This window comes from Lathyrus oleraceus, chromosome 3 (assembly GCF_024323335.1).
Source record: "Lathyrus oleraceus cultivar Zhongwan6 chromosome 3, CAAS_Psat_ZW6_1.0, whole genome shotgun sequence".
Classification (NCBI taxonomy): Eukaryota; Viridiplantae; Streptophyta; class Magnoliopsida; order Fabales; family Fabaceae; genus Lathyrus; species Lathyrus oleraceus.
In genome coordinates this window covers 507,145,799-507,172,758 of record NC_066581.1, presented here as the reverse complement: position 1 = coordinate 507,172,758, position 26,960 = coordinate 507,145,799, and the positions used below count along the sequence as shown (strand labels likewise).

The following is a 26,960-nucleotide window of genomic DNA, read 5'->3' as shown; positions in this document are numbered from 1 at the left end:
TTAAATTTTGTTTAAATTATAAGTGTTTAGCTACGAAACATTATTATCACGAGAAAACATAGATAACATCTGATCATGTTGGGCCGTGTAGTACCCCAAATTTTACCCCCATTTTTTGCTTTTTCATCTAACCCATAACCTGAGATCCATCTAACCTCATTCATGTCTCATGCATACTAATCATTCATTCATGATTAACATTGACTAACAAACATCATAGATTTGATGTATGGCTAATGGAAACAACAGGTTTGGATTGAAGATTTTGGTATCGTGCATCGTATGGATTGCAACCCTAATTCTTGGTCTTGAGGGACTTTGTTGCTTGGCCTCCGTGCATGAACTAGGCTTCTAAGCCCTGATGGTGGATCCTTGGGCTGAAATCTTGCTTGTGGAGCTTTGTATTTGGATCATTGACCCTGAGGTTGGTAAACCTTATGGCTTGCTTTGAGGGGGGTTTAGGAACCCTATATGGGTTTCATGACCCTAGTGCATCGCTTGCGTTGGTTACTTCTTAGGTTGAAGCCTTTGACCGAGTACTTGGATTGGAATCTTGGCTACTAAACCCTGACACATGTCTTAGTCTGACTGGTTACAAACAGGCCTAAAGTCACACTTCATTATACATAGTCATTGGTTTCATTTGATCCCTTGATTCCATGGATCTTCAATATTTTCATCACACTGACCCCAATTGGTTCATGGTTCCAATTTGAACATGCACTTTTAATCAAAGAAAGTTATTCCATCATCTTTTTACATCACTTAACTTATGATGGACTGTTGACTTTTTGGTCAACTAGTTGACCAAAGTCAATGTACGATACTACCATCCCTCAATGATCATGACCTTGTTCTTAATGTCCACCATTTGCCTAAGTTCATTTGAATCCATCTTTGTTCATGACCGCACATTCATTTTGTCAAACTTGTTCATGTGCATTTTGAACCACGGTAATTAAATTCCTCTTTCAAATTCATTCAATTTCCAAAGGAATTACATTCCTTAACCATTCATAGATCTTAATCATTTTAGAATCATTCCTAAAAATCATGTTCATACACCACTTCAAATTGAATTCCATTACTTCCAAATATTCAAATTCCATACCAAACCACAAATTACAATAACCCATAAACCATTTAATTCAAAGTGAAGCCATTTCCATTTGAATTCCCATTACAAAACCCACACATTGGAATCTTTTAAGAAAAACTCTACAAGCCATTCTCATACCAAATACCATATAATTTCATTCAAACTACAAACCATTTTGTACTTAAACCATCAATTCCAATGTTTCCTTAAACCTTTTATTCAATGCATATACAATCCATAAACAAACCTTCCATAACAATTGTGAATGCTTTCATTCATTACATTTAACTATTTCAATATCACATTCAATACAAACTCATTGACTTTCCATATTTACATTTCTAACATGATTTTATCCAACAAAAAAAACTACATAGTTCAAACCAACCATTGCTTCCAATTTGTTTTTACAATCCAATCCCATTACAGTATTCAAATTTCAAACCAATTGCAAGAAAGAAGTTAAAAGGTCAATCCCTATGTTCTAAAGTCCATTCTCTTCATCCCACCTTTGACTCCAAGGCCTTTAAGCATCTTGGACCTTGATGTGTTAGCATGCTATGTTTTCTTCACATTCAAGCCTTTTCATGCTATGCTCCATGACCCATACGCCTCGCCAAAATCACCATTACCTGCAATCCACAATAACAGCCACATAACCATCACATAAAAAATAACATAGAAGAAAGTAATCAGCAATAACAGGTAGTGTACTAACAATTCATCATGGAATACTAGAACCAACAGCAGTGCATTCCAATACGCAAAACAGTACAAATTGAACCTTTCACTTCACACTAATAAAACTAACATTAACCATTCACTAACCGATTCTAGTTGGAGCATAAAATATTTTACAACATTTATCCATAATTCAGCATTATTAAAGGTCTGGTGTCTAAGGCCAAACATTGTTTTCTCAAGCTACAAGCTCGGTTATCATGTTTTTTTTAGCATTGTGATTATTGACAAGGTATCAACTAACCTGAACTTGCATTGAAAATAGGGAGTTCGGTGATCATACCTTAGGTAGTTCTTGGAACTTGTAACTGGTTTCATGAACACTCAGGGATACATAAAGGGAACATGTGATGTTGAATCTGATTACTTTCCAGTCTAATAACACCAAGATGATAGGGGCTCCAAGTTTACCTGTAGGATACAGTCAGGCAGTGCAAGTGGACCACCAAAAAATGTTACTCCTTACGCGGGCCTACGAACCCCCAAGCGAATCTTGCACCCCATTTTACTCCAGAAGCCCATTTCCAGATTTTTTTTTGGTTTTTTTGATAATTGTTCTAGTTAGAAATTAGGACTTAATTAGGTTTCTTAATTCTTGATTAACATGACAAGTTTTAGAATACTAATTAGATTGATGAATCTTGATTTTAGGATTAATTCACATTTTTAGAGTTTTAGGATTAATCTAGATTTTAGAATTTTAATTAGAATTTTAATTAGAATTTTGATTAGGATTTTCGTTAGAATTTAATTAGGACTTTAATTAGGAAATGACTATTTTACCCTTTTAGGCTCATTTTGTTATTTTTGTATTAAAATTGCATGCTCCCCTTAGGATTAGAAGTCAATCAACTCCTAGGAGTAACATAGAATTTTAATCATGATTTTGATCAACTTTGACATGCTCCCTTAGAATTTCTAATATAACTTAGAATATTCAACCAATATCTAATGCATGATCTCTTAGGATAGTTTCTAACAAGTACTAACTTCAATTAGATCTAAAATTAGTCCCCTTCAAAACTAAAACCGAACCCCCGATTAAATTGATCAAAAGCAATTTTGATAAATTAAATCCTTTGAACTTGTATAATCCCCCAGTCTAATTGAGTGACCAAAAGACCCTTGGTCACTTAGTAGGACTTTTCTTTCACGCTGTGGAGCTCAAGGCCTCAAGACAAGATCTTCAATCAAGGCATCCTCAGTCATACCAAGAAGTGGACTATTCAAGCACATCAAAGGTAGCACCTTCAGCACTGGTTAATTCAAAGTTAGAAGAGTGTGATACGAGCCTTAAGCAGTAGAGAAGGAGTGGGACTGGAGTATCCCTACCCCCATTCTGAGTATCTTTAGGTACGGGACATATGACCCAGCGCTCATCATATTCACCTCTATTCCTAGACTTTAGCATGATTCTAATCATACAATTGACAAGTCTATCTTCACAAAGCAAAAACAACAAAAGAAAGGACAACAATCAACAACTTATCAATCATGAATCAAGTTGTACGATATGAACCTTAAGTAATGGAGAAGGAGTAGGACTGGAGTATTCCTACCCCCATTCTGAGTATCTTTGGGTATGGGACGTATGACCCAGCGCTCATAGTATTCACCTCCATTCATAGACTTTAGTGCAATTCGAATCTAACGATTGATAAGGTCTTCATCTTCCGTACAAGAAATAACTACAAATACTCTTCTCTTTCCACTTGAAGTTTAAGACAAGGATTACATGCCACGAGCCTTAAGTGGTAAAGAAGGAATGAGACTGGAGCTTTCCTACACTCATTCTAGATATCTTTGGGTGCGAGACGTTTGACTCGTTGCTTATCGTATCCACCTTTACCCATAGACTTTAGTGTGATTCTTATCCAATGACCATCAAGTCTATTATTTCAATTCTATCCTCTTTTCTTTTGCCTACATCATCTTGTTTTCAGCCCTAGTGGGATGAACTACGAAAGCTCTGATTTCCTCATTATACAATGAGGGTACGTAGGCAAGAGAACCCAGTTTTTTCGCGAGTTACCCTATTTATTAATCAATCATTCTTCATTCATTCAACCAATACCATCTTTTTGATATCAAATATCACTTTTCCTTGGTTTCCATGTTCATCCTTTTAGGACGCCTAATGAATAGTCCGCCTTGTGAACCAAGAGCTATTTGGATTGTCCCCAAACATTTAATTTGTTGTGACATGAGTGGGTTTGCCTAGTTTCCTCCATATCCTAGTCAATACCTCTTCCTTTCTTTGGTTCAAAGTTTATTCCTTCATGGATCCAAGACATTCTTCTTCTTTGATTCCGAATTGTTTGAACCCCAGCAAGTGATACATTCTCCCTTGAAACCAATAATACTTTCTTGTGGGTCTCATACTCATCTTTTTAGGACGCTTAATGAATAGTCCGCCTTGTGAACCAAGAGTTTTTCGTGCTATGCAATCGAACACTTAATTCAATCTTTTTCGGTCGTTCCACCAGTGTTGTAGGCCCTCACTTGTTGGTTCATACCAGTTTTACTCTTGAGTTCGAAGCCAGTTATCTTTGTGAGCTCCCTCGATACCATTCTGTTGGTGCAAGTTATAATCTTCATCACTGTATATCTCCCTTTCTCTCTTTTTGTAGTTCCGAACTACGATTACTCTGATTTTCTCATTCCATAATTAGAATACGTAGGCACGAGAATGTGAATCCTTGGCGAGCATACTTCTAATTATCCCCCCTTCGCCTTAGGGCACCATCCACATCTTTCATAATTCATTACCTACCTTCGATCATAAACCGTCCACCTAGTGACATATTATACCTTTGACATCGAGATACACTCTCTTTGGAATTCCATATATACCCTTTTAGGACTCCTAATGAATAGTCCACTTTTGCACCTAGAGTTGCTTGGCTTATTGCCAGACATTTAATTCCTTCTTTTTCGGCCAACCATATAGTGATACCATGTCTTAGACCCCTCACTTGTGGTTCATGCCACCTTTCCCTCTATGGTACAAATTCCATTTCTCCTATGGATTCCAATACACTTTCACCTTTCGATTTCAAACTATACCTTCTTAGTCACTTATCACCAAATACTCTATTCTGGGACTTCGGTCACTTCACTCCTTTCATTTCCATGATACCTTCATACTCTACCTTCATTCACTTCATGTGATATACCAATTATCTCTGAGCCAAGTACAGTATACCTTTGTGCTCCATCTTGTACATCTTTATGAACTAAGAGTTGTTTGTACTATGTAATCAAACACTTGATTCATTCTTTTTTTTCCGGTTATTCCAATACGATGTTGTAGGCCCTAACGTGTTGGTTCATACTAGTTTTACTCTTGGGTTCATGTTTTCACCCCTTGTTGGAGTTCAAATCATAGTATTCCTTTGGTTCATACCACACTTTTGATCACTCTTCTTTTCATCTCCCGCCTTTAGTTCCTTGAACTACGAAGCTTTGAATTCCTCATTGCACTATGAGGATACGTAGGCATGAGGGCCCCAATCCTCACCGAGCACTTTATCTATTTCTTTTCCTTTTCCCATTCTTTGCGAGTAATCTTTAGTTAACACATATTCAAGCGAGAACAATCAAAACGGTTTCCATGGAGTACCATGGATGTTTGGGGTGCTAATACCTTCCCCTTGCATAACCGACTTCCTTACCCAGTATATCTCTTTTCCCCGGGTTTTATCGATGTTTTCCCTTCCCTTTGGGGATAAATAAAGTTCGATGGCAACTCTGTTGTATGTTCGAGCGTGCGATACTTTCGGATATATTTCCGCTAGCTTCAGACCGGTGTCTTCCTATCTTATCATGACTATAGTAAACACTAGTTTTTCTTGATTTACATCTATATATTAGCATTGGATATGGTTTTGATATTATATGTGTAAATATGCATATGTTCAAATATGTATAGGTTCTCTTGGTAGAGTTTTTATGTATCCCAAATGTCATTATAACTATTGTAAGCATTGTACATTTGGTTTTGTAAATAATGTAAAATTTCTATTTTGTCTTATGTTATGTATAAAATACAATGATCTGATTCTGTCACATAATTTGTAGGTTATGTGTAAAAAAATTATCTAGGTCAATCAAAATTGAATTTAAAACAAAAAAAAAACTGGTCAAAACCCTTGGTTATTAACACAATTTGACGTAAATAAGGACATATTTCCCTTAGTTATTTAATAAAACCGAGAGGTACGTGACGCGTGCAAAAAAATTGAATAAGAGAGAAGAAGAAATTGGTAACAAAATGTATAAACCCTAAATTAATTGAGTTAGGAAAGCTTGGCACTAGAAGATAATGTTGAAAATATAGTTGATAATAAACTCAAATGAGAAATCTAAAGACTTATTTGGTGAGATAGAAACATAGAAGGTTGGAAATAAAGTTGAAAATGGAAGATGTGTCAAAGAGAGAAGGATGAGAAAGTTGAAAGGTGGTGTGAAATAATTACAATAAATTTGATTGATTTGACAATCATTTTGGTTAAAATTCGAGTTTAATTGGTTCATATATAAAGGAAAAATGTAACTGGGAATTCAAAACTAATTGAAATGATTAGAAGAGAACATAAGTTTGGAGGTTTAAAGAGAAAACTGTTGGGGGATTTTTTCACTAGGGAGCATTGAACATTATTGGACTTCTTCTTTTTGGAGCAACACCTTTGTGAGAGGCACACCACATATTCACCAAAAACCTTAAGGTGATGGATTGGTGGATTCTCTCACTTATAAATGCTGAAGTCTTTACATTTCCAACCAAAGTGGGACTATTACCCACACTACTCACATTTGATACATTCTCAATGCTCCCCTTCAAGTGAAAGCTCTTCTTACTTCCACAAACTCTTGTACCGTACTGAATGTTTCTTATTCACCACACTGCCGTCGTTGACACTCTTCAACGGAAAGCTTCTTATTCACCACACTAGTGTCGTTGACTTTCGATACAAGTAAGTCAGTCCCTTTCTCGAACCAAAGTCTCATAATATAATTTGTTGGGGGAATTTTTCACTACGGAGGATTGAACATTGTTAGACTTCTTCTTTATTGAGCACCACCCTTATGAGAGACACACCATATATTCACCCAAAATCTTAAAGTGATAGGTGAGTGAATTCTCTCACTTATAAATGCCCAAGTCTCCATATTTCCAACCAATATGGGACTATTATCCACACTACTCACACTTGATACATTCTCAACAAAAACATGTAATTTGTAATTGCAAAGTAACAGGTCTTATGGTTTGGTTGTGTAATTTGTAATTGCAAAGTAACATGTAGCATGGTTTTGTTGTGAAAAGTAAGTTTTGGAAAAAAAATACCCTCAAATTGGTGATGTGGCAGAATTAGAAGATAAGATAAGAAGATATTTATCACAATACATTATCTTTATATAGATAAATTGCAATTTTAACTATGTTTTAATCTTCAATAATGTGTATTTATGTTATATGATGTTAATTAGTCTTTCGATTTATTAAAAACGAATTTAAAAATTAAATATAAAAATTTTAGAAGGCCTATTCTGTAAAGAGATCAAAAGTGTGGATGCAAATTTTAGAAGGTCTATTCCTTAAAAAAAAATATATTAAGAAATTAAAAATCAAAATTTAGAACGTTTAGAAGAACCATAATTATATATTGAATGCTATTTTATATTATATGATAGTTGACATTTAAAAATATAAACTGTGGTAAATATTTTGTATTTATGTTTAAAGAAAACTCAATATTTTAAATATATGATTTAAATACCCAACAAATTGTACAATCAATATTTTATTAATACATTTAAGCTTTCACATAAATAATAATATAATTTGTCCTATATAATAATTACTAAACTTTGATAATTTGGCATATTTAATGAATAAGTTAAATAAAAATATTTTAAAACTAGTTTTATTTTTAAACATTTTTTTTCATAATTTAAAAAGGAATTTTTGTTGTTGCTATCACTTTCTAAATACATGTATCTCTTAACAATCTTAATAGTAGTTTTAAATTCATAGATATAAATTTATAAATAAAGTCAAAAGGTATTAATTATTAATATAAAGTGGACTCTAGTAATATATATATATATATATATATATATATATATATATATAATATATATATATATATATATATATATATATATATATATATATATATATATATATATATATATATATATATATATATATATATATATATATTCATTTCTCTTACATTGTCCCAACATTTTGAAAGCTCTATTTGATAATACTGAGTGTGTTAATAACATCATGACGCTAGGAAGCATTCTCCTATTGTTGCTGCTTTGATTGCTCTCTTCAATCTTAGCTATGGATCTGGGATATTATTATTATTATTATTATTATTATTATTATTATTATTATTATTATTATTATATTTGATCATTTTTTTCTATAATGTTGTTCATGTAGGTACAGAACCCAATATCAAATAATGTCCTAAGGTTCTTACAGGATTGAGTGGTGATTGTCTGCATGCTCAACGTGACTGCAACGCTGAATTTAATGCAAGGTTTAAAGGTGTTCAGGCTCGTCGTTGTAGATGTGACACTCCGGTTAATACACACATGCTCATGTTGTATAGTTTGTGGATTAAATGTGCATCAGAATAATGACCTTTTTGTAAGTCAAGATGATTGCTTATAATTAAGGAAATTTAATAAATATTAACCTCAAATCTTATTGTATGAAGTTTTATATTTTGGGTCTCAGACTTACATTTTTTTTAATATATATTAAAGTTTGATGTTTGATTGAATAATGACAAACTCATAAGTGATTTAAGAAGCATAAAATAAATATTTTAAAGAAAATATAAAATGGAGTAATGTAATAAAGTGTGTTAATTTTAATATCATCGTTTTTTTTCTTATTATATCTTAATCACTTATTAATGTATTTTATTAATTTATCTTTGTACAATATTTAAAAGCACTATTAAAATTTATAATTAATATTAAATTGCAATTTGTTTTTTAGTGACAAAATATTATTAATAATATAGACAAAATAGTATGGTAAAGTACGAACAAAAACAACGTGCATATGGAGTTTCAATCTAATAAAGCAAATACAAAAAATTGTCACAACATAAGTAAAAGGAGAGCATAGAACAAAAACTATTCCAAAAATAATAAAAAGAATAACATTCTTCGATAATATTAATATTCTACAACCTCACATTCAACGAAGTCAACTCAGAGCTCTTTCAATATAATAAATTATTAGTTATTTTTAATTCTAATATTGTCAACACATAGTTACCAAAAATATAGAATTATTCAAAATTTATTGATATAGACCGCAAAACACGCCATCATCGACCCGTTGACCCGGGTCGAAAGACCTATGCTTGCCGCACAGTTGCATCCACATACGCGCCCCGCACATATTGCGTTGCGGTGTCACGACTCCGTCTATTCGCGACCGTTCACCGCGCCGCTGTGGCTCTTATGTACCGTGGTCGATGTTTTCGACGCAACACCCTTGATTCTCGATTCTTTTCGTCGATTTTGACATTTTCTTACTTTTTTACTTTTTGAATTTTATGATATTTACCCTATTGAACATATCTACGACTCACAAGCAACCTCCATACACCAACAAGATATTACGATCAACAAGGTATCAATATGACATCAACATGGTTATCAAATCAGAGTACAAATCAAATGGGAATTCATATCATATTACTAAAGAATAAAAAGAAACATCTATCAATCGACCGTCTCAAAGGGTTTTGCCCAAACACTTTTTGACCACAAACATCAATTACATATTAAAGGAAAAGGGAGAAGACAAGTGGGTAAAGACCCCTCACTATCCCTCTGTTTAGCCTTCCATATATGAATAATCCCCCCTTGTATAAAAAATTGCAGAGCGATGAACTTCGCCTTTTGAGATTCTCTCTGCTCTTTCAACGATCTCCTAGGTTTCTTTTTGCCTTTTTCCCAACAAAAGCACGCATTGCCAATTTTTCCTTCTAACTTCTCTGTTTTAAATAAAATAACCCTAATCCTCATTTTAATACATCTCACAACTCCCCTCACCTCCACCTATTACTAATTCCACCTTATTACTCTATTTTAAATTAATTTCTAGTTTTCTCCCGGAAACCACAAATTCTCTACTTCTTATATTATTCTTAATTAATTTAAATATTAACTAATTCTTAATAAAAACTCAACCATCAAATAATTAAATAACACCTCTTTAATTAAATAAAAGCATATCAAAACTCAAATAATTATAAAAAATATTAAAACAATACTAATCATATTAAAATTAAAACTGTGGTGTTACAACTCTCTCTCGCTTAAAATAATGTTCGCCCTCGAAAATTACTTGGAGGAAACAACTCCAGATAAGATTCTCGCTTCCGGTTCTCCAACTTCCACGTCATGCTTCCACCAGCAAATCCTTCACATATCACCTTCACATAAGAAATCTCTTTACCTTTCTGATATTTCACTTATCGATCCTCGATCTGCAAGGGTAATGCCTCAACAATCAAGTTCTCTCTCACTTGCACATCATCCAATTGGATAAAATGAGACATATCAGGAATATACTTCAGAAGTTGAGACATATGAAAAACATCATCAAGGTTCGAAAGAGATGATGGTAAGGCAACTCTGTAATCCACTTCTCCCACCCTCTGAAGAATTTGATAAAGACCAATAAAACGAGGCATGAGCTTTTGAGACTTAAACGCATGACCAACACCAGTAACCTGAGTGACTCTCAAGAAAACATGATCTCCCTCTTGGAACTCAATTTCCTTCCTTTGCTTGTCATGATTACTATTTTTTTTGCTCCACAATGCCTTCATCTTCTTATGAATCATCTTAATCTTCTGAATAGTATACTGAACAATCTGTGGTCCAAGCATAACACTCTCTCCTAATTCATACCAACATAAAGGTGTCATACACCTTCTACCATATAGAGCTTCAAAAGGTGTCATTCCAATACTAGAATGTAAACTGTTTTTATAGGTAAAGCCAATCAAAGAAATGTAAGTATCCCAACTTCCTCCCTGCTCCAAGACACAAGCCCTCAACAAGTCTTCCAAAGATTAGATGATCCTTTATGTCTGAGCGTAAGTCTACGGATGGTAAGCAGAACTCAACCTCATCTTGGTTCCCAAGGATTCCTGCAAACTCCCCTAAAACCTTGATGTGAACCTCAGATCTCTATTTGAAACAATACTCGAAGGAATACCATGCAACTTCACAATCACACCGATGTAGATCTCTACCAACTTCTACAATGGGTAACTGATATTTATTAGAATAAAATGCTCCGACTTAGTCATTCTATCCACTACAACCCAAATTGGATCACTTCCTCTCGTGGTCTTCGGAAAACCCACCATGAAACCATAGAGATGTTGTCCTACTTCCACTCAATAATACTTAAAGGTTGCATCAATCTTGACGACTTCTGATGCTCGATCTTCGACTTCTAACAAGTCAAGCAAGAATACACAGACTCAGAGACATATTTCTTCATACTTGTCCACCAAATCATCTTCTGAAGATCTTAGTACTTTTTAGTAGCTTTGGGATGAATAATCAAACTGCTACTTTGGCTTTCTTCAAGAATTCTCTTCTTACGCGTTGGAAAATATGGCACAAAAACGCTGTTCCAAAATCTCATAACTCCATTCTTGTCTACTCTAAAGTCTACCTCCTTACCTTGATTGATTAACACCAACCGATCAATCAATCCTAAGTCAAACATATTTTAGTTAATTCAATGTGTTGTAGGATGAAGTGGTTGGAAAAGCCAAAGTTTTTATCTTCATTCCACAAGCCTGTCATGCATCTTGGTAGAATCAATTGGAACCGAGAAGCATATTGGGTGTGTCTGTGGTCTTGGAAGAGACGTCAACTTGAAGCTACATTTTAGACCATCACAACCAATTAACCAAATAAATCATGGGAGATAAATTAAAGAGATAGTTTTTGAAAAGATAGGGGAGGTATTAGAACACGAGCGGGGGAAGTGGAATCAGGAGGCGTAAGAGAGGATATTGCACGAGGAGTGAGATATGGAATTGCAGGAGGAGCGAGAGAATATGTTGCACGATGTGCAGAAAAAAGGGGGAAGGAACGGGACAGGAAGTTGCAGGAGGAGCGAGAGAAGATGTTGCAGGAGGTGCATAACGAACGAGAGAGGTTGGCCGAGGTTGACCGAGAGAAGTATCTCAGTGATGTGACTGAGGTATACATATAATTTAAAATTTATGTGTTATATGTTGATTTTTGTTTGTGGATATTATTTTTGCATTGTACTAAGTTGTTTTTTATGATGCATAAATTGAAATCAATGGGCGTATTCAACCAGCCAAATCTAGATCAGTTGGACATGCTTGAGAAAGTAGTTGGGAAGTTATTATGGGTGGTGCAAGCACGAGATATAGTTGTTCCACCTCGGTTCATAATATTTATACCACATCACCTCAACTAGACAACACTCAAAGACTATCTAGTATGATATATGAGATTCTATAATTTTCCACGTTTGAATCAAAACATGAACCAGAAATACCTAGTGTACTTCATAAGAGTTATCTTTTGGAATTTTTGAAGGGAGATAATTGGTTAGACGTACCCGTAATACTATCGTGGTCCTCATAAGTATAATTATTACAGTGATTTCAATTTATACTCAGTGTTCTCATACTTTAACATAAAGTTTTGACATTTGCATTAACTTTTAATTAGGGTTCTGTATGAGATGTGTGTTGAAAGGAAATTGAAAATGTATAGTTTCATAGATCCATTTGAAAATTCAATTTCGAGATAATTCAACAAAGGCTATCAAGATGCACATACAAGATAAGTTGGCTAAGGAGAATAAAGATTATTATATTGCATTGTTTATCCATAAGTAAGTATATGCTTTAATTTTGGTTTTCATTTATAAATCAATTTTAAGACATTATTAATTATTCTGAGTGTTTATGTCAGAATCTTTGATAACTAATTATTTTATGTCAAAAACAAAGTATTGTAGTTTTGTTATGCTCGTTACACTATCATCTTGATGAAGATATGGAAAAGGTTTAGAGCAGGTAAGTGGTATTATTTGTAGTACTCAAATTTTACCTTTAATTTTTAATAGTTTTTAGGCTTAAATAGTCATTTGGTCTCTGTAAGTTAGCATGCTTTCAATATGGTTCATGAATCTTTTTTTGTTTGGAAATGACCAAATGTAACACTCCATACATATATGTCTAGAATAATGTGTAGTGATGTTAAAATATGGTACATAAAAACATACAAAAGCTAAAGATGACATAATAAAAATTGTATACATCTCAAAAATCCAAACTAAGAGTGTATATAACACATGTCTTCAAGGAATGCACAACAGAAAGATAAGATTTGATAAGATCTTCATACCATCTGCTCACCCAAGTCTTTAATCCAAACCTTCTAGCAATTCTTCACTTTCTAAGAGACACCCGAATAATAATAATAATAATAATAGAATTGGGGTGAGATTACTAAATCTTAGCGAGTCCTCCTATCCTATGGGTCCTCTCGGCTCTACAGAGTACATGCATCAATATAGATCCACCATTGATTAGGGGTTTCCTCACTATCAAGTATAGGAATACAAACATCATCACATATCATCATAATTGGGATCCCCTTGACCATCCAATTGAGAATCAACAAGCATCCAATAGAACAATACAACCCAATATGCAAACCCATACCCATGTACAGGGAAACCAGAAGTAGCTCATGCCTTCTGACCTAGGCCACACAAGCACACCCTTGATGAGTAACCAAGTGCCTATCGTCAAGAGGCTTGCATAAGCACACATCATGATGAGTCAAATGAGTGCACATTGATACGAGTTCCGAAATGTAGTGGGTTTACGCCTAAGTGGCTACACGTCCCCCATTCATGATGAGTAACGAAGTGACATTGCCTACATGGCATCACGATTCCACCATATCGATCATCCGAGTGAGTATCCAAGTGAGTATCCTTAATTTCATCCTGCTAGCATTCACATATACTACCCCATATGACTCAAGAAATGAAGCATAAAGCACTATACAATAACATGTAAGCTAATATCTTAAATGTTCGAGCCACATAGAACAATAGGAGCTACGAATCTATCACGTCGAAGCTATTGACGAACCTCTAGCCCGACTAGTGTTTCAAACGTTATTGTCGATCGATAATCCATTGTCCAATAAGGTAAGGTTTTACAAAAGTCTCTGCCTCCTTCTATATGACCAGGTCCAATAAGGTGTTTTTCATAATTTATCAGCCGCCTTCTCTCAAGGCTAAGACTAGTAAGGCGATATCCAGAGTTTTCCTACCTTCTGTTTAGTGGGACTTACTCTTATATGTTTCGAACTACGTATTGACTAAGTTAGAAGATCCTAACTTTCACTCCCTTAATCCCATTATCTCAGAATTACAGAGTACCGACCAATATCGAGGTTATCACTTTCAAACCCAATTGGGTTTGAAAGATGATTCATGGTACTTTCATAAGTTTAATAATCCCTGAATGTTAAATCTTTTTGGTTTTAGTCCTTAAAATCAAAATCCGTAGGAAAATCTGCAGGTTTCCTGTGGATTTTCCTTTGAAATTTCCCGCAGATTTAAAATCTGCAGGTTTCCTGCGGATTTTCCTTCGATTTTTTTATGTGATTTTCACTTGAGGGACTAAAACCAAAATGATTTTAACATTCATGGACTACTTCAAAAAAAAAGATTCAGGGACCAAATTGAAAAATACGCCAACTTGCAGGGACCAAATGACTATTTAAGCCTAATTTTTTTTCATGCATAATTTTTACATACATGTAGAGCTATGGAGGGATACGATTTTGTGAAACTTAATATATCTAGTAAAAAACAAATTTCATAGAATCTCATGTAATTACTACTTGTCTTTTTTTTTTCTAATGTACTACTTGTGCTTTGTGTGTATTAATTAGTAAATATATGAAAATTATTTGTAGTTGCATAAACAACCCAACGACTATGAATATCGATACTATGTGATGAGACATATGTTTAATATTGTCTCTAGAGGCATTATCAATTCATGGACTAAGGTATTAACTATCCATATACATGTAATTTATGTTTATTTGTTAAGTTAATATTAACAAGTACGCAGAGGTTTAAATTATAGGGGTTTAGCAACGAAACACCATTATCACAAGAAGACATAGATGACATTTGATCACATTGGACCGATACCTTCCTATCTTATCATGAATCTAGTAAACACTAGTTTTTCTTGATTTACATCTGTACATTATCATTGTATAAAGATTTTGACATTATAGGTATAAATATGTATAGGTTCAAGTATGTATAGGTTCTCTTGATAGAGTTTTTGTGTATCCTAAATATCATTATAGGTATTGTAAGCATTGTATATTTGACTTTGTAAACAACGTAAAATTGCTATTTTTGTGTTATGTTCTGTATAAAATACAATGATCTGATTCCGTTACATAGTTTGTAGGTTATGTGTAAAAAAATGATCCAGGCCAGTCAAAGTTGAATTTAAAACAAACAAAAATTGGTTAAACCCCTCGGTTATTAACATAATCCAACGTAAATAAGGGCATATTTCTCTCGGTTATTTAATAAAACCGCGACGTATGTGACGCGCGCAAAATTCAAAGAAAAGAGAAGAAGAAATTGGTAACAAAGCGTATAAACCCTAAAATTTTTTGAAGAAATGAGAAGAATAAATTGCCTGAGTTAGGAAAGCTTAACACTAGAAGATAAAGTTGAAAATGTAGTTGATAGTAAACTCAAATGAAAAGTCTAAAGACTTGTTTGGTGAGATAAAAGCATAAAAGGTTGGAAAGAAAACTGGAAAAGAAAGATGTGTAGAAGAGAGAAGGATGAGAAAATTGAAAGGTGGTGTGAAATGATGACAACAAATTTGAATGATTTGACCATTTTTTTGGTTCAAAATTGAGTTTAATTGATTCATATATAAAGAAAAGGTGAGGAAAAGTTGTAACTGGGAAACTAATTGAAATGATCAGAAGAGAATATAAGTTTGCAGGTTTAGTGAAAAAAACATGTAATTTATAATTGCAAAATAATCGGTAATACGGTTGGGTTGTGAAAAATAAGTTTTGGACAAAAAATACCCTCAGATTGGTGATGTGGCAAAATTAGAAGATAAGATAAAAAGATATTAATCACACTACATTAGTATTTTTATATAGATAGATTGCAATTTTGATTATGTTTTATTTATTAATAATATATATTTATGTTATAGAATCTCAATTAGCCTTTCGGCTTATTAAAAACGAATTTAAAAAACATTTAATTTTTTAATTTTTTTATATAAATCATTTTTAAAAATATAAAAAATATATTTTTTAAAGTTAAAACAATCTGTCCTAAATTAAAAATATTTTGAAATCGCAAATTATAAACTAAAATGATTTTTTAAAAAGAAAAACTAAAATCAAAATGATATCTAGACTTTTATATTTATGCCAATTTTTTTTATATATTTTATAGGGTTAAATATGTTAGTGGTCATCCTAAATATCTCATTTTTTAGTCCCTCAAAATATTTCCTTCAAATAATGGTCCTCCTAAAATTTTTCATCCACACTTTTGAGATTTTTTTTCCAAAATAACCAACATTTTCAAATTAAATACGAAAATAACCAATTTTTCAAAATAAATACCAAAATAACCAACTTTGTGAGAGGAGGCGCCAAATGAATTGGCGCACATGCATTGGGCCTCTTGAAGAGGCGCCAATGCTTGTGGCGCCTGCATGGCCCTCCAAGAGGAGGCGCCCATGCACCTGGTGCCTACATGGCCCTCCTAAAGGAGGCGCCAAAGGCAATGGCGCCTATGTTCTCTTGTTGTGGTGGGTGTATGCGCCACCACATCTGGCGCATACACCCTCTTCTAGTATTTTTTATTTTTTATTTTTTTTTAAATTTATTTTAGTTATTTATTTTTTTAAAATATTTTTGGTTTTTAATATTTAATATTTATTATTTAATACATAAGAAATAAAAATGAAAATAAACATGATTCATTAAAGATGTAATAATTGGTTACATTGGAAATACCAAAAACCTAATGACCCGCCCGATTATAACGTCCTCCGGTTTCATATCCCGGTGCGTTAGATTGTCTCCGAGGTCTCCCACGGTTTTCTTGAGGTGTTTGTGGTCTTTGGGTGCTAACCTGATCGAGCGATGGCTGGTTGGAAGGTCCGACAGAAGTTCCGGCGGTATTTGATAGATGTGTCATCATTTGCTCCCAATATCCGGAGGGGCTCTGGCCAACGGCGCTTCCGTAATGGAGTTTGGTTCCCATGTCATCGTAGTTAGGGCGTTGGGGTTGGGTGAATTGGGGACGGTATAGTTGCCCAAATTGGCCCATTGAGTCGTTTTGAAAACGAAGCAATGGTTCTTGAGGCGTACTATAGTTAAACAGTGGTTGGGTGTTAAATGGTGGGGGGCTACGATGACGTGACCCATATGAATCATCTGGGCTATAAACGGTTGTGGTTGCGGGGTTTGGTTCTTGGTTTTGTGTTTAGGTGGGTGGTATGAATGGATTGCGACGTTGGATGGTTCATTGTTGGGTGGTTGGCATGAACGAGTTGCGATGTTGGGTGTGTGGTTGTTTTGTGTATGTGGTCGGGTGATGTTGTGTGGTTGGTTGTTGGGTTTGGGTGGGTTCACATTGGTGTTGGGTGGTGAATTGATGTGGGACATACGATGACAAAGCAAGTTGGCGCGGATCCATCAAATACCGCGGCTCAGATACAAATTGCTGAGTTATTACAGACCTAAACCATGCCATATATTGTTGAGTCGGTCTTGCACCTTGGATGTCTGGTTCGTTCAGGATGTGTTGTCGTCGATTCCTCCATTGACGACACATGTCTTTTGCAAAGTCTCTCCAGTCAGAATAATTCCACTATGCATCGACCCTTTTTTGATGCCAATTCCCCAAACACGTGGGAGATTCTGGAATATGTTGTAGCATTCCGAACTGCAGTTTGACCCAGTCACTTTGGTGCATTTCAAGTATAGTGAATCGGATAATCGGGGTCTTCGCTGTCCAAACTGCAACATCGTTATGGTTCACATCATGATTCAGACCCAGATATGGCCTCTAAACAAAATGGAAAAAATACCAAATCGTTAGATGGAAAATAATTTGAGAAGTATTTTTAAATTAAAATATAGTTTGGTAGGAGTATTACATCATCATGTCCAATGTGATCCAATAGATTTCGATAGACTACAATAGCGTGTTTCGGGCACCTATTGTAGTTCATTCCCCTTACTGACCACCTAAGATAATAAAAAGAAGTGAAAAATATTATTTACTGTTAATTTAAATAATAAATATAATTAACTAAATGGTGCCTAGGGAATGGGCACCTAGGTGGAATCTTAAGACACAGGACTCAGAGATTCTTTGATTCCCTGACGCTTATGTATTCTTTTCAATCTTTTCTCTGCGTGTTGGATTCCTTCAACTGCATGCATAGTCAAGTTTGTACAGACAATTACCAACTTATTAAAGCATTGACCAACTTACCAATGACCAACTATTTATGTTGTGCAGTTGAACAACTCAGGAATGCATTCAATTTCAATCTCATTCAAACTATCTACATATTTAATATTTCAACACAATGTCTTCCACACAACATTATATGATCACTGCACATGTCGAAGGTGAAATATTTGATCATCAGTTGTTCGGTTTTTGTTTTCGAAACACATAGGTGACTCGGTTTACAATAAATCGGCGATCAAATTTTTCACATCTGAAACAAAGAATAGAAAAGAAATTGCAGTGCAATAATGTGGGTCAGATCATCTATAAAAATCCAGTTTGGTTTGCAGAAAACCAGGTAAAATTTTATCAGAAGAAGATTCGAGATAATGATGATGTTCATCATATGTTTGGCAGTCACGAACCTTCCGGTTTCAATGATATAGAGTTGTATATATTACCACATCAACAACAGGAGTCTCAGTACATTGATCAGTCACAAGTGTTTTGTGAGACTGATGGCGAACAAGCTGAGGTGAATGTTCCAGACGATGAAGAAGAGGAACCTGAGATCATGGTTGATTCGATGGTGAACGCTGAAGAGGAAGAGGAGCCAATTCCAGAAAGTCATGTATATTGCCCACCCAAACACATGACAAAGTTAAATTTGGGTTCAGATGAACCTTTGGCAGATGTATGGTACAATCCTTACGTGTAAACGCAAGGATCTCTGAAACAAGGAGACACATTTCGCACAAAAGAGGAATGTGTAAAAGCCATTAAGAAATTCCACATGCAACTATCAGCAGATTTCAGAGTAGACAGAACTGATGCATCGAGGTATAAAGTTTATTGTCCGAATGAGCACTGCCTTTTTAGGTTGTCAGCTTCGTATCAGAAGAGGAGCGAGTCTTGGGAGATTGGATCAATGGGTCCAGATCACACATGCATGCTAACAAACCCAATGCAGGATCATCGTAAATTAAGCTCTCAGCTAATATGCGATGAATTATTGTCTGTCATTGGCGATAATCCGTCGTTAAAGGTGAGTACAATAATCTCGCATATTAGGGCAGAGTACGAGTACACACCATCATATAGGAAGGCATGGATAGCTAGAACAAAAGTTGTTGAAAAAGTGTTTGGCAATTGGGAGGAATCTTACAAAAAACTTCCAAAATACTTGTTGTCTCTAAAACACTATGCTCCCGGGACAATTATCAACATGGAAACATTGCCCGCATATACACCAGATGGAACGTGTGCTGTTGGAAATAGAATATTTCATCGTCTATTTTGGGCGTATCAACCGTGTATCATAGGTTTTTCTTTCTGTAAACCAATTATACAAATTGATGGTACATGGTTGTATGGAAAATACAAAGGAACGTTACTGATGGCAGTGGCACAAGATGGGAACATCAATATTTTTCCGATCGCCTTTGCCCTAGTTGAAGGGGAGACTGCTGAGGGATGGAGTTTTTTCCTAAGAAATCTCCGATTGCACGTTGCACCTCAACCTAACTTGTGTTTGATCTCTGATAGACACCCCTCAATCATCAATGCATATAATAACATTGACAATGGCTGGCAAACTCCTCCTTCGACGCATGTGTTTTGTATTAGACATATTGCTCATAATTTCATGCGAGAAATCAAAGATAAGACATTGCGTAAGAAGGTTGTCAATGCAGGTTACACATTATTAGAACCTTCTTTCAAACACTACCGCGAGGAAATAAGATTGTCGAACGAAGATGCGGTTCGGTGGATCGATAGTATTCCGTTGGAGAAGTGGACTAGGGAATACGACAACGGTCAGCGTTGGGGCCACATGATAACAAATCTTGTGGAATCAATGAACTTTGTCTTCAAAGGCATCCATAACCTACCAATAACCGCTTTGGAGTTCAATGTTGCAATCTGGACAGTTGTTCAGTGATGCTTCAATGAAATTCATCAGGCATGAAGCTGCCAAAGCAAACACACACGTGGTTACGGTATTTGACAGAACTAAAGGTTGGTTTAATGTTGCCGAGTCCAAGGATCACAATGAGGGCATGCCGATGGGACAGTACAGAGTCGAACTAGATAGAGGTTGGTGCGACTGCGGAAGGTTCCAAGCCTTTCGTACCCCCTGCTCCCATGTCATTGCGGCGTGCTCAAAGATTCGAAGGGATTCATCTTGCTTGCTATCTGAAGTTTACAAAGTCGCCAGCCTTTCAAATGTTTATAAATTTAGTTTTTCGGTAGTGGTAAAAGATGATTATTGGCCAGAATATGAAGGGGACATCGTCTGGCACAACGAAATTATGAGAAGGAAGAAAAAGGGTCGCCCTACCAGCACCCGGATTCGAACTGAAATGGATACGGGGAACAAAATGGTTAGACTATGTAGTTCATGCCGTCAACTAGGTCACAATCGTAATAACTGTCCTAGTGTTGGAACGAGCACAACCAGATAAATTCAGATGTACCTCTGTCGCTATATATGGAAACTTAAATTTATTTCAAAGTACCTCTGTTGCAATATATGGAAAATTAATTTTACTTCATAGAAGACGTCTGTGACGAAAAGACAGTTGTTCATAAAAAATAACACAAACAATTAAAACAACTAGAATAAAAAAACTATGCGATTATAACCATCAAAACAATTTTGAACATGTAATGCATCATCCTACGAGCATCTTGGTCGGTCTTAATATCCACCCATTCGCGCACTTCTCCGTTTTGGTTGAACGTGGACACAAGCCATTGTATTCTTCTAATCCGTTCATCCTCTCCAATTTCTCCCTCTAACCAACTGTACAACGTCCGATTAAGATGTTCAAACGTATTTGTGTTCCAAAGTCGAACCTGTATCGGAGCCGCAACGGCAGAAAATATTACATCAACATTTCGTTTTTGAATGTATGCAGACATTGTTGAAACAAAGAAAATTAAAATTGATGGTTGAACTAGAGACGGAAGGTGAATTGGCACCCACATCACACACAGGCGCCACACACACACACAGGCGCCACAAAAATTGGCGCCTTGCACACACACACACACAGGCGCCATTGCCTCTGGCGCCTCCTTTTGGAGAGCCATGCAGGCGCCACACATACTGGCGCCTCTTCGTTTATTTTTTTGGGGGTTCGCCAATTGCCCCGACGCATCCTCACCAAAGTTGGTTATTTTGGTTTTTTTTTTTTGAAAAAATGGTTATTTTCGTATTTAATTTGAAAATGTTGGTTATTTTGGAAAAAAATCACACTTTTGATCCCTAATACGAAATTATCGTTAAAATTGTCACTAAATAATAAATCGTTGCTAAAACCATCGCTAACTCTGTTGTTATGTTGTAAAAAACGTCTTTAAATTGTAAAAGAGATTAAAAATGTGGATGAAAAGTTTTAGATGACTTATTCTTTAAAAAAATATTTTAAAAAACTTAAAATAAAATTTAAAATATTTAAGAGGACCATAAACATATTTAACGCTATTTTATATTATATGATAGTTGACATTTAAAAATATAAAGTATGGTACTTATCATGTTATATTTTGTATTTATGTTAATATTGAAAAGAAAAAATCAATAATTTAAATATATTATTTAAATACCCAATAAATTGTACAATCAATTTTTTAATAATACATTTAAGCTTTCACATAAATAATAATATATTTTGTCCTATATAATAATTACTAAACTTTGATAATTTGACATATTTAATGAATAAGTTAAATAAAATATTTTAAAACTAGTTTTAATTTTAAACTTTTTTCTTTCATAATTTAAAAAGGTTTTTTTTTGTTTCTATCACTATCTAAATACAGGTGTCTCTTTATAAAATCACAGAAATGAACAATCTTTATAGTAGTTTTAAATTTATAGATATATCTTTATAAATAAAGTCAAAAGGTATTAATTATTAATATAAAGTGAACTCCAGTAATATATATGTATGTATTTCATTTCTCTTACATTGTTCCAACATTTCCAAAGTTCTATTTGATAATACTGAGTGTGTTAATAATATCATGAAGCTAGGAAGCATTCTCCTATTTGTTGCTGCTTTGATTGTTCTCTTCAACCTTAGCTATGGATCTGGTATATTATTATTATTATTATTCTTATTCTTATTATTATTATTATTGTTATTATTATTATTAGTATTATTATTATTTTGTTTGATATTTTGTTCTATAATGTTGTTCATGTAGGTATAGAACCCAATATCAAATATTGTTCTAAAGTTCTTACAGGATTGAGTGGTGACTGTCTGCATGCACAACGTGACTGCAATGCTGAATTTAATGCAAGGTTTAAAGGTGCTCAGGCTCGTCGTTGTAGATGTGACACTACTGTTAATACACACACCTGCTCATGTTGTATAGTTTGTGGATTAAATGAGCATCTGAATAATGACATTTTTATAAGTCAAGATGATTGCTTATAATTAAGGAAATTTAATAAATAATAACCTCACATCTTATTGTATGAGGTTTCATATTTTGGGTCTCGGACTTACATTATTTTTTTTAGTATATATTAAAGTTTGATGTTTGATTGAATAATGACAAACTCACGAGTGATTTAACAAGCACAAAATAAATCTTTAAAAATAATTTAAAATGGGGAAATGTAATAAAGTGTGTCAATTTTAATATCATCGTTTTTTTTTTCTTATTATATCCTTAATCACTTACTAATGTATTTTATTAATTTATCTGTACAATATTTAAAAGCATTATTAAAATTTATAATTAATATTAAATTGCAATTTGTTTTTTTAGTGACAAAATATTATTAATAATGAGATTAATTGTTATACACTGTCAGTGTAAAAATATTTATACTGTCAATTCATCACAATCTTCCGTTTGTGTTACTTTATATGTGATTATAATAAAAGTCAAATTTCTCTAACAAATCAATGGTTGTAATTAACTGATAGACAAAATAGTATGGTAAAGTACGAACAAAAACAACATGTATATGGAGGTCCAAAGTAATTAAGCAAATAAAAGAAATTGTCACAACATAAGTAAAAGGAGAGCATATAACAAAAGCTATTCCAAAAACAATAAAAAGAATAATATTCTTCAATAACATTAATATTCTATAACCTCACAATCAACAAAGGGCTCTTTAAATATAATAAATTATTAATTATCTTTAATTCTAATATTGTCAACACACAGTCACCAAAAACACAAAATTATTTAAAATTTGTTAAAATAAACAGCAAAACACGCCATCGTCGACCCGTTGACCCGAGTCGAACGACCGACACCTGTCGCGCCGCTGCATCCACTTCTCCCACCCTCTGAAGAATCTGATAAAGACCAATAAAATGAGGCGTGAGCTTTCAAGACTTCAACGCATGACCAATACTAGTAACTTGAGTGACTTCATGATTAATCTTTTGTTTGCTCCATGATGCCTTCATCTTCTCATGAATAATCTTAATCTTTTGAGTAGTATACTGAATAATCTGTGGTCCAAACATAATACTCTCTCCTAATTCATACCAACATAAAGGTGTCATACACCTTCTACCATACAGAGCTTCAAAAGGTGTCATTCCAATACTAGAATGGAAACTGTTGTTATAGGTAAAGCTAATCAAAGACATGTAAGTATCCCAACTGCCTCCCTGCTCTAAGACATAAGCCTTCAACAAGTCGTCCAAATATTAGATGATCCTTTCTGTCTGAGCGCCCATCTACGGATGGTAATCAGAACTCAACCTTATCTTGATTCCCAAGGCTTCCTGCAAACTCCCCTAAAACCTTGATGTGAACCTCAGATCTATATCTGAAACAATACTCGAAGGAATACCATGCAGCTTCACAATCACACTGATGTAGATCTCGACCAACTTCTGTAATGGGTAATTAATGTTTATCAGAATAAAATGCGCCGACTTAGTCAGTCTATCCACTACAACCCAAATTAGACCACTTCCTTTCATGGTCTTTGGAATACCCACCACAAAATCCATAGAGATGTCGTCTCGCTCCCACTCAAGAATACTCAAAGGCTGCATCAATCCTGACGACTTCTGATGCTCGATCTTCGATTTTTGACAAGTCAAGCAAGAATACACAGACTCAGAGACATCCTTCTTCATACTTGTCCACCAAATCATCTTCTTAAGATCTTGGTGCTTTTTAGTAGCTTTGGGATGAATACTCAAACTACTACTTTGGCTTCCTTTAAGAATTCTCTTCTTATGCTTTGGAAAATATGGCATAAAAACTCTGTTCCAAAATCTCATAACTATATTATTATCTACTATAAAGTCTACCTTCTTACCTTGACTGATTAACACCAACCGATCAATCAATCCTAACAAACTTCTGACCTTCCCTGATCTCTTCTAGAACACTACTAGTCAACTTCAGCATACCAAACATAACACTTCTTGGTGTCACCTCACACACCAAGTTAAGATCTCTAAACTTCTCAATCAAATCAATCTCTCTAACCATCAGTGGTGACATATGCAAGGACTTTTGACTTAAAGCGACTACTACTACATTAGCTTTACAAGGATGGTAACTCAACTCAAAATCATAGTCCTTTAAAAATTCTAGTCACCTCCTCTGCTTCATGTTTAGATCCTTTTGATCAAATAAATACTTCAAACTTTTATGATTGTTGAAAACTTCAAAGCTTGAACAGTACAGATAGTGCCTCCAAACTTTAAGCATAAAAACCATTGCTACAAACTCTGAATCATGGGTAGGATAATTCTTCTCATGAATCTTTAGTTGTCTCGAAGAATACTCTATAACCTGAGCATTTTTCATAAGCACACTACCTAAGCCCATCTTAGAAGTATCACAATATACAACAAAATATTCACTCGCATTTGGTAAGATCAAAATTGGTGATGTCGTCAGCCTCTTCTTCAGCTCTTGGAAACTTTCTTCGCACTGAACATCCCACACATAAGCTTGTCTTTTCCAGGTCAACCGAGTCAAGGTAGTACTCAAATTAAACCTTTCATATTGAATAATTTTTATTGATTTGAATAACTTTTATTCATGTATAATGTTTACCTACATGTAAGCTATGGAGGGATACCGTTTTATGAAACGTAATATACCTAGTAAAAAGCTAAATTTCATAGAACCCCATGTAAGTACTACTTGTATTTTTTTACATTTTTTATTTTATTTTTCCGAACGTATTACTTGTGCATTGTGTGTATTAATTATTAATTATATGAAAATTATTTGTAGTCGCATAAACAATCCAACAACTATGAATGTGGATACTATGTGATGAGACATATGTTTAATATTGTCTCCAGAGGAATTATCCATTCATGGACTAAGGTATTAACTATCCATATACATGTAATTTATGTATATTTGTTAAGTTAATATTGTTGTTGTTATCTTATCATAATTTAAATTTTGTTTAAATTATAAGTGTTTAGCAATGAAACATCATTATCACGAGAAAACATAGATAACATCTGATCATGTTGTGCAAGTGTCTTCCTATCTTATCATGAATATAGTAAACACTAGTTTTTCTTGATTTACATCTATATATTAGCATTGCATAGAGGTTTTGACATTATAGGTGTAAATATGTATATGCTCAAATATGTATAGGTTCTCTTGGTAGAGTTTTTGTGTATCCAAAATGTCATTATAACTATTGTAAACATTGTATATTTGATTTTATAAATAATGTAAATTTTCTATTTTGTGTTATGTTATGTATAAAATACAATGATATGATTCCGTCACATAATTTGTGGGGTTAGGTGTAAAAAAATTATTCAAGTGAGTCAAAATTGAATTTAAAATAAATAAAAATTGGTTAAAACCCTCTGTTATTAACACAATACGACATAAATAAGGACATATTTCCCTCAGTTATTTAATAAAACCGAGAGGTACGTGACGCTTGCAAAAAAATTGAAGAAGAGAGAAGAAGAAATTGGCAACAGAATATATAAACCCTAAATTACTTGAGTTAGGAAAGCTTGGCACTAGAAGATAATGTTGAAAATGTAGTTGATAGTAAACTCAAATGAGAAATCTAAAGACTTGTTTGGTGAGATAGAAACATAGAAGGTTGGAAAGAAAGTTGAAAATGGAAGATGTGTCAAAGAGAGACGGATGAGAAAGTTGAAAGGTGGTGTGAAATAATGACAACAAATTTGATTGATTTGACAATCATTTTGGTTTAAATTCGAGTTTAATTGGTTCATATATAAAGAAAAGACGAGGAAAAGTTATAACTGGGAATTTAGAATTAATTGAAATGATTAGAAGAAAACATAAGTTTGGAGGTTTAAAGAGAAATCTGTTGGGGGCTTTTTTCACTATGGAGCATTGAACATTATTGAACTTCTTCTTTTTGGAGCAACATCTTTGTGAGAGGCACACCACATATTCACCCAAAACCTTAAGGTGATAGGTGGGTGGATTCTCTCACTTATAAATGCTCAAGTCTCCATATTTCCAACCAATGTGGGACTATTACCC

The 26,960-nt window shown here is 34.1% G+C and overlaps 1 protein-coding gene across 3 annotated transcripts in view; it reads left to right on the top strand.

The window, feature by feature from the left end:
- Positions 1–26,960, top strand: part of LOC127128431 (uncharacterized) — an 80,944-nt gene that overhangs the window by 52,007 nt on the left and 1,977 nt on the right. Inside the window, exons 1-2 of one of the 3 annotated variants that reach the window (XM_051057727.1) lie at positions 22,387–22,554; positions 22,668–22,956. The exons of 1 other annotated variant lie outside the window; for it this stretch is intronic. In XM_051057727.1, coding sequence (XP_050913684.1) covers positions 22,485–22,554; positions 22,668–22,903 — 306 coding nt within the window. In that variant the 5' untranslated portion in view covers positions 22,387–22,484 and the 3' untranslated portion in view covers positions 22,904–22,956. Of the gene's footprint in view, positions 1–22,330; positions 22,555–22,667; positions 22,957–26,960 lie in introns of those variants that run through there. One more of the 3 variants, XM_051057729.1, reaches the window with a different exon arrangement.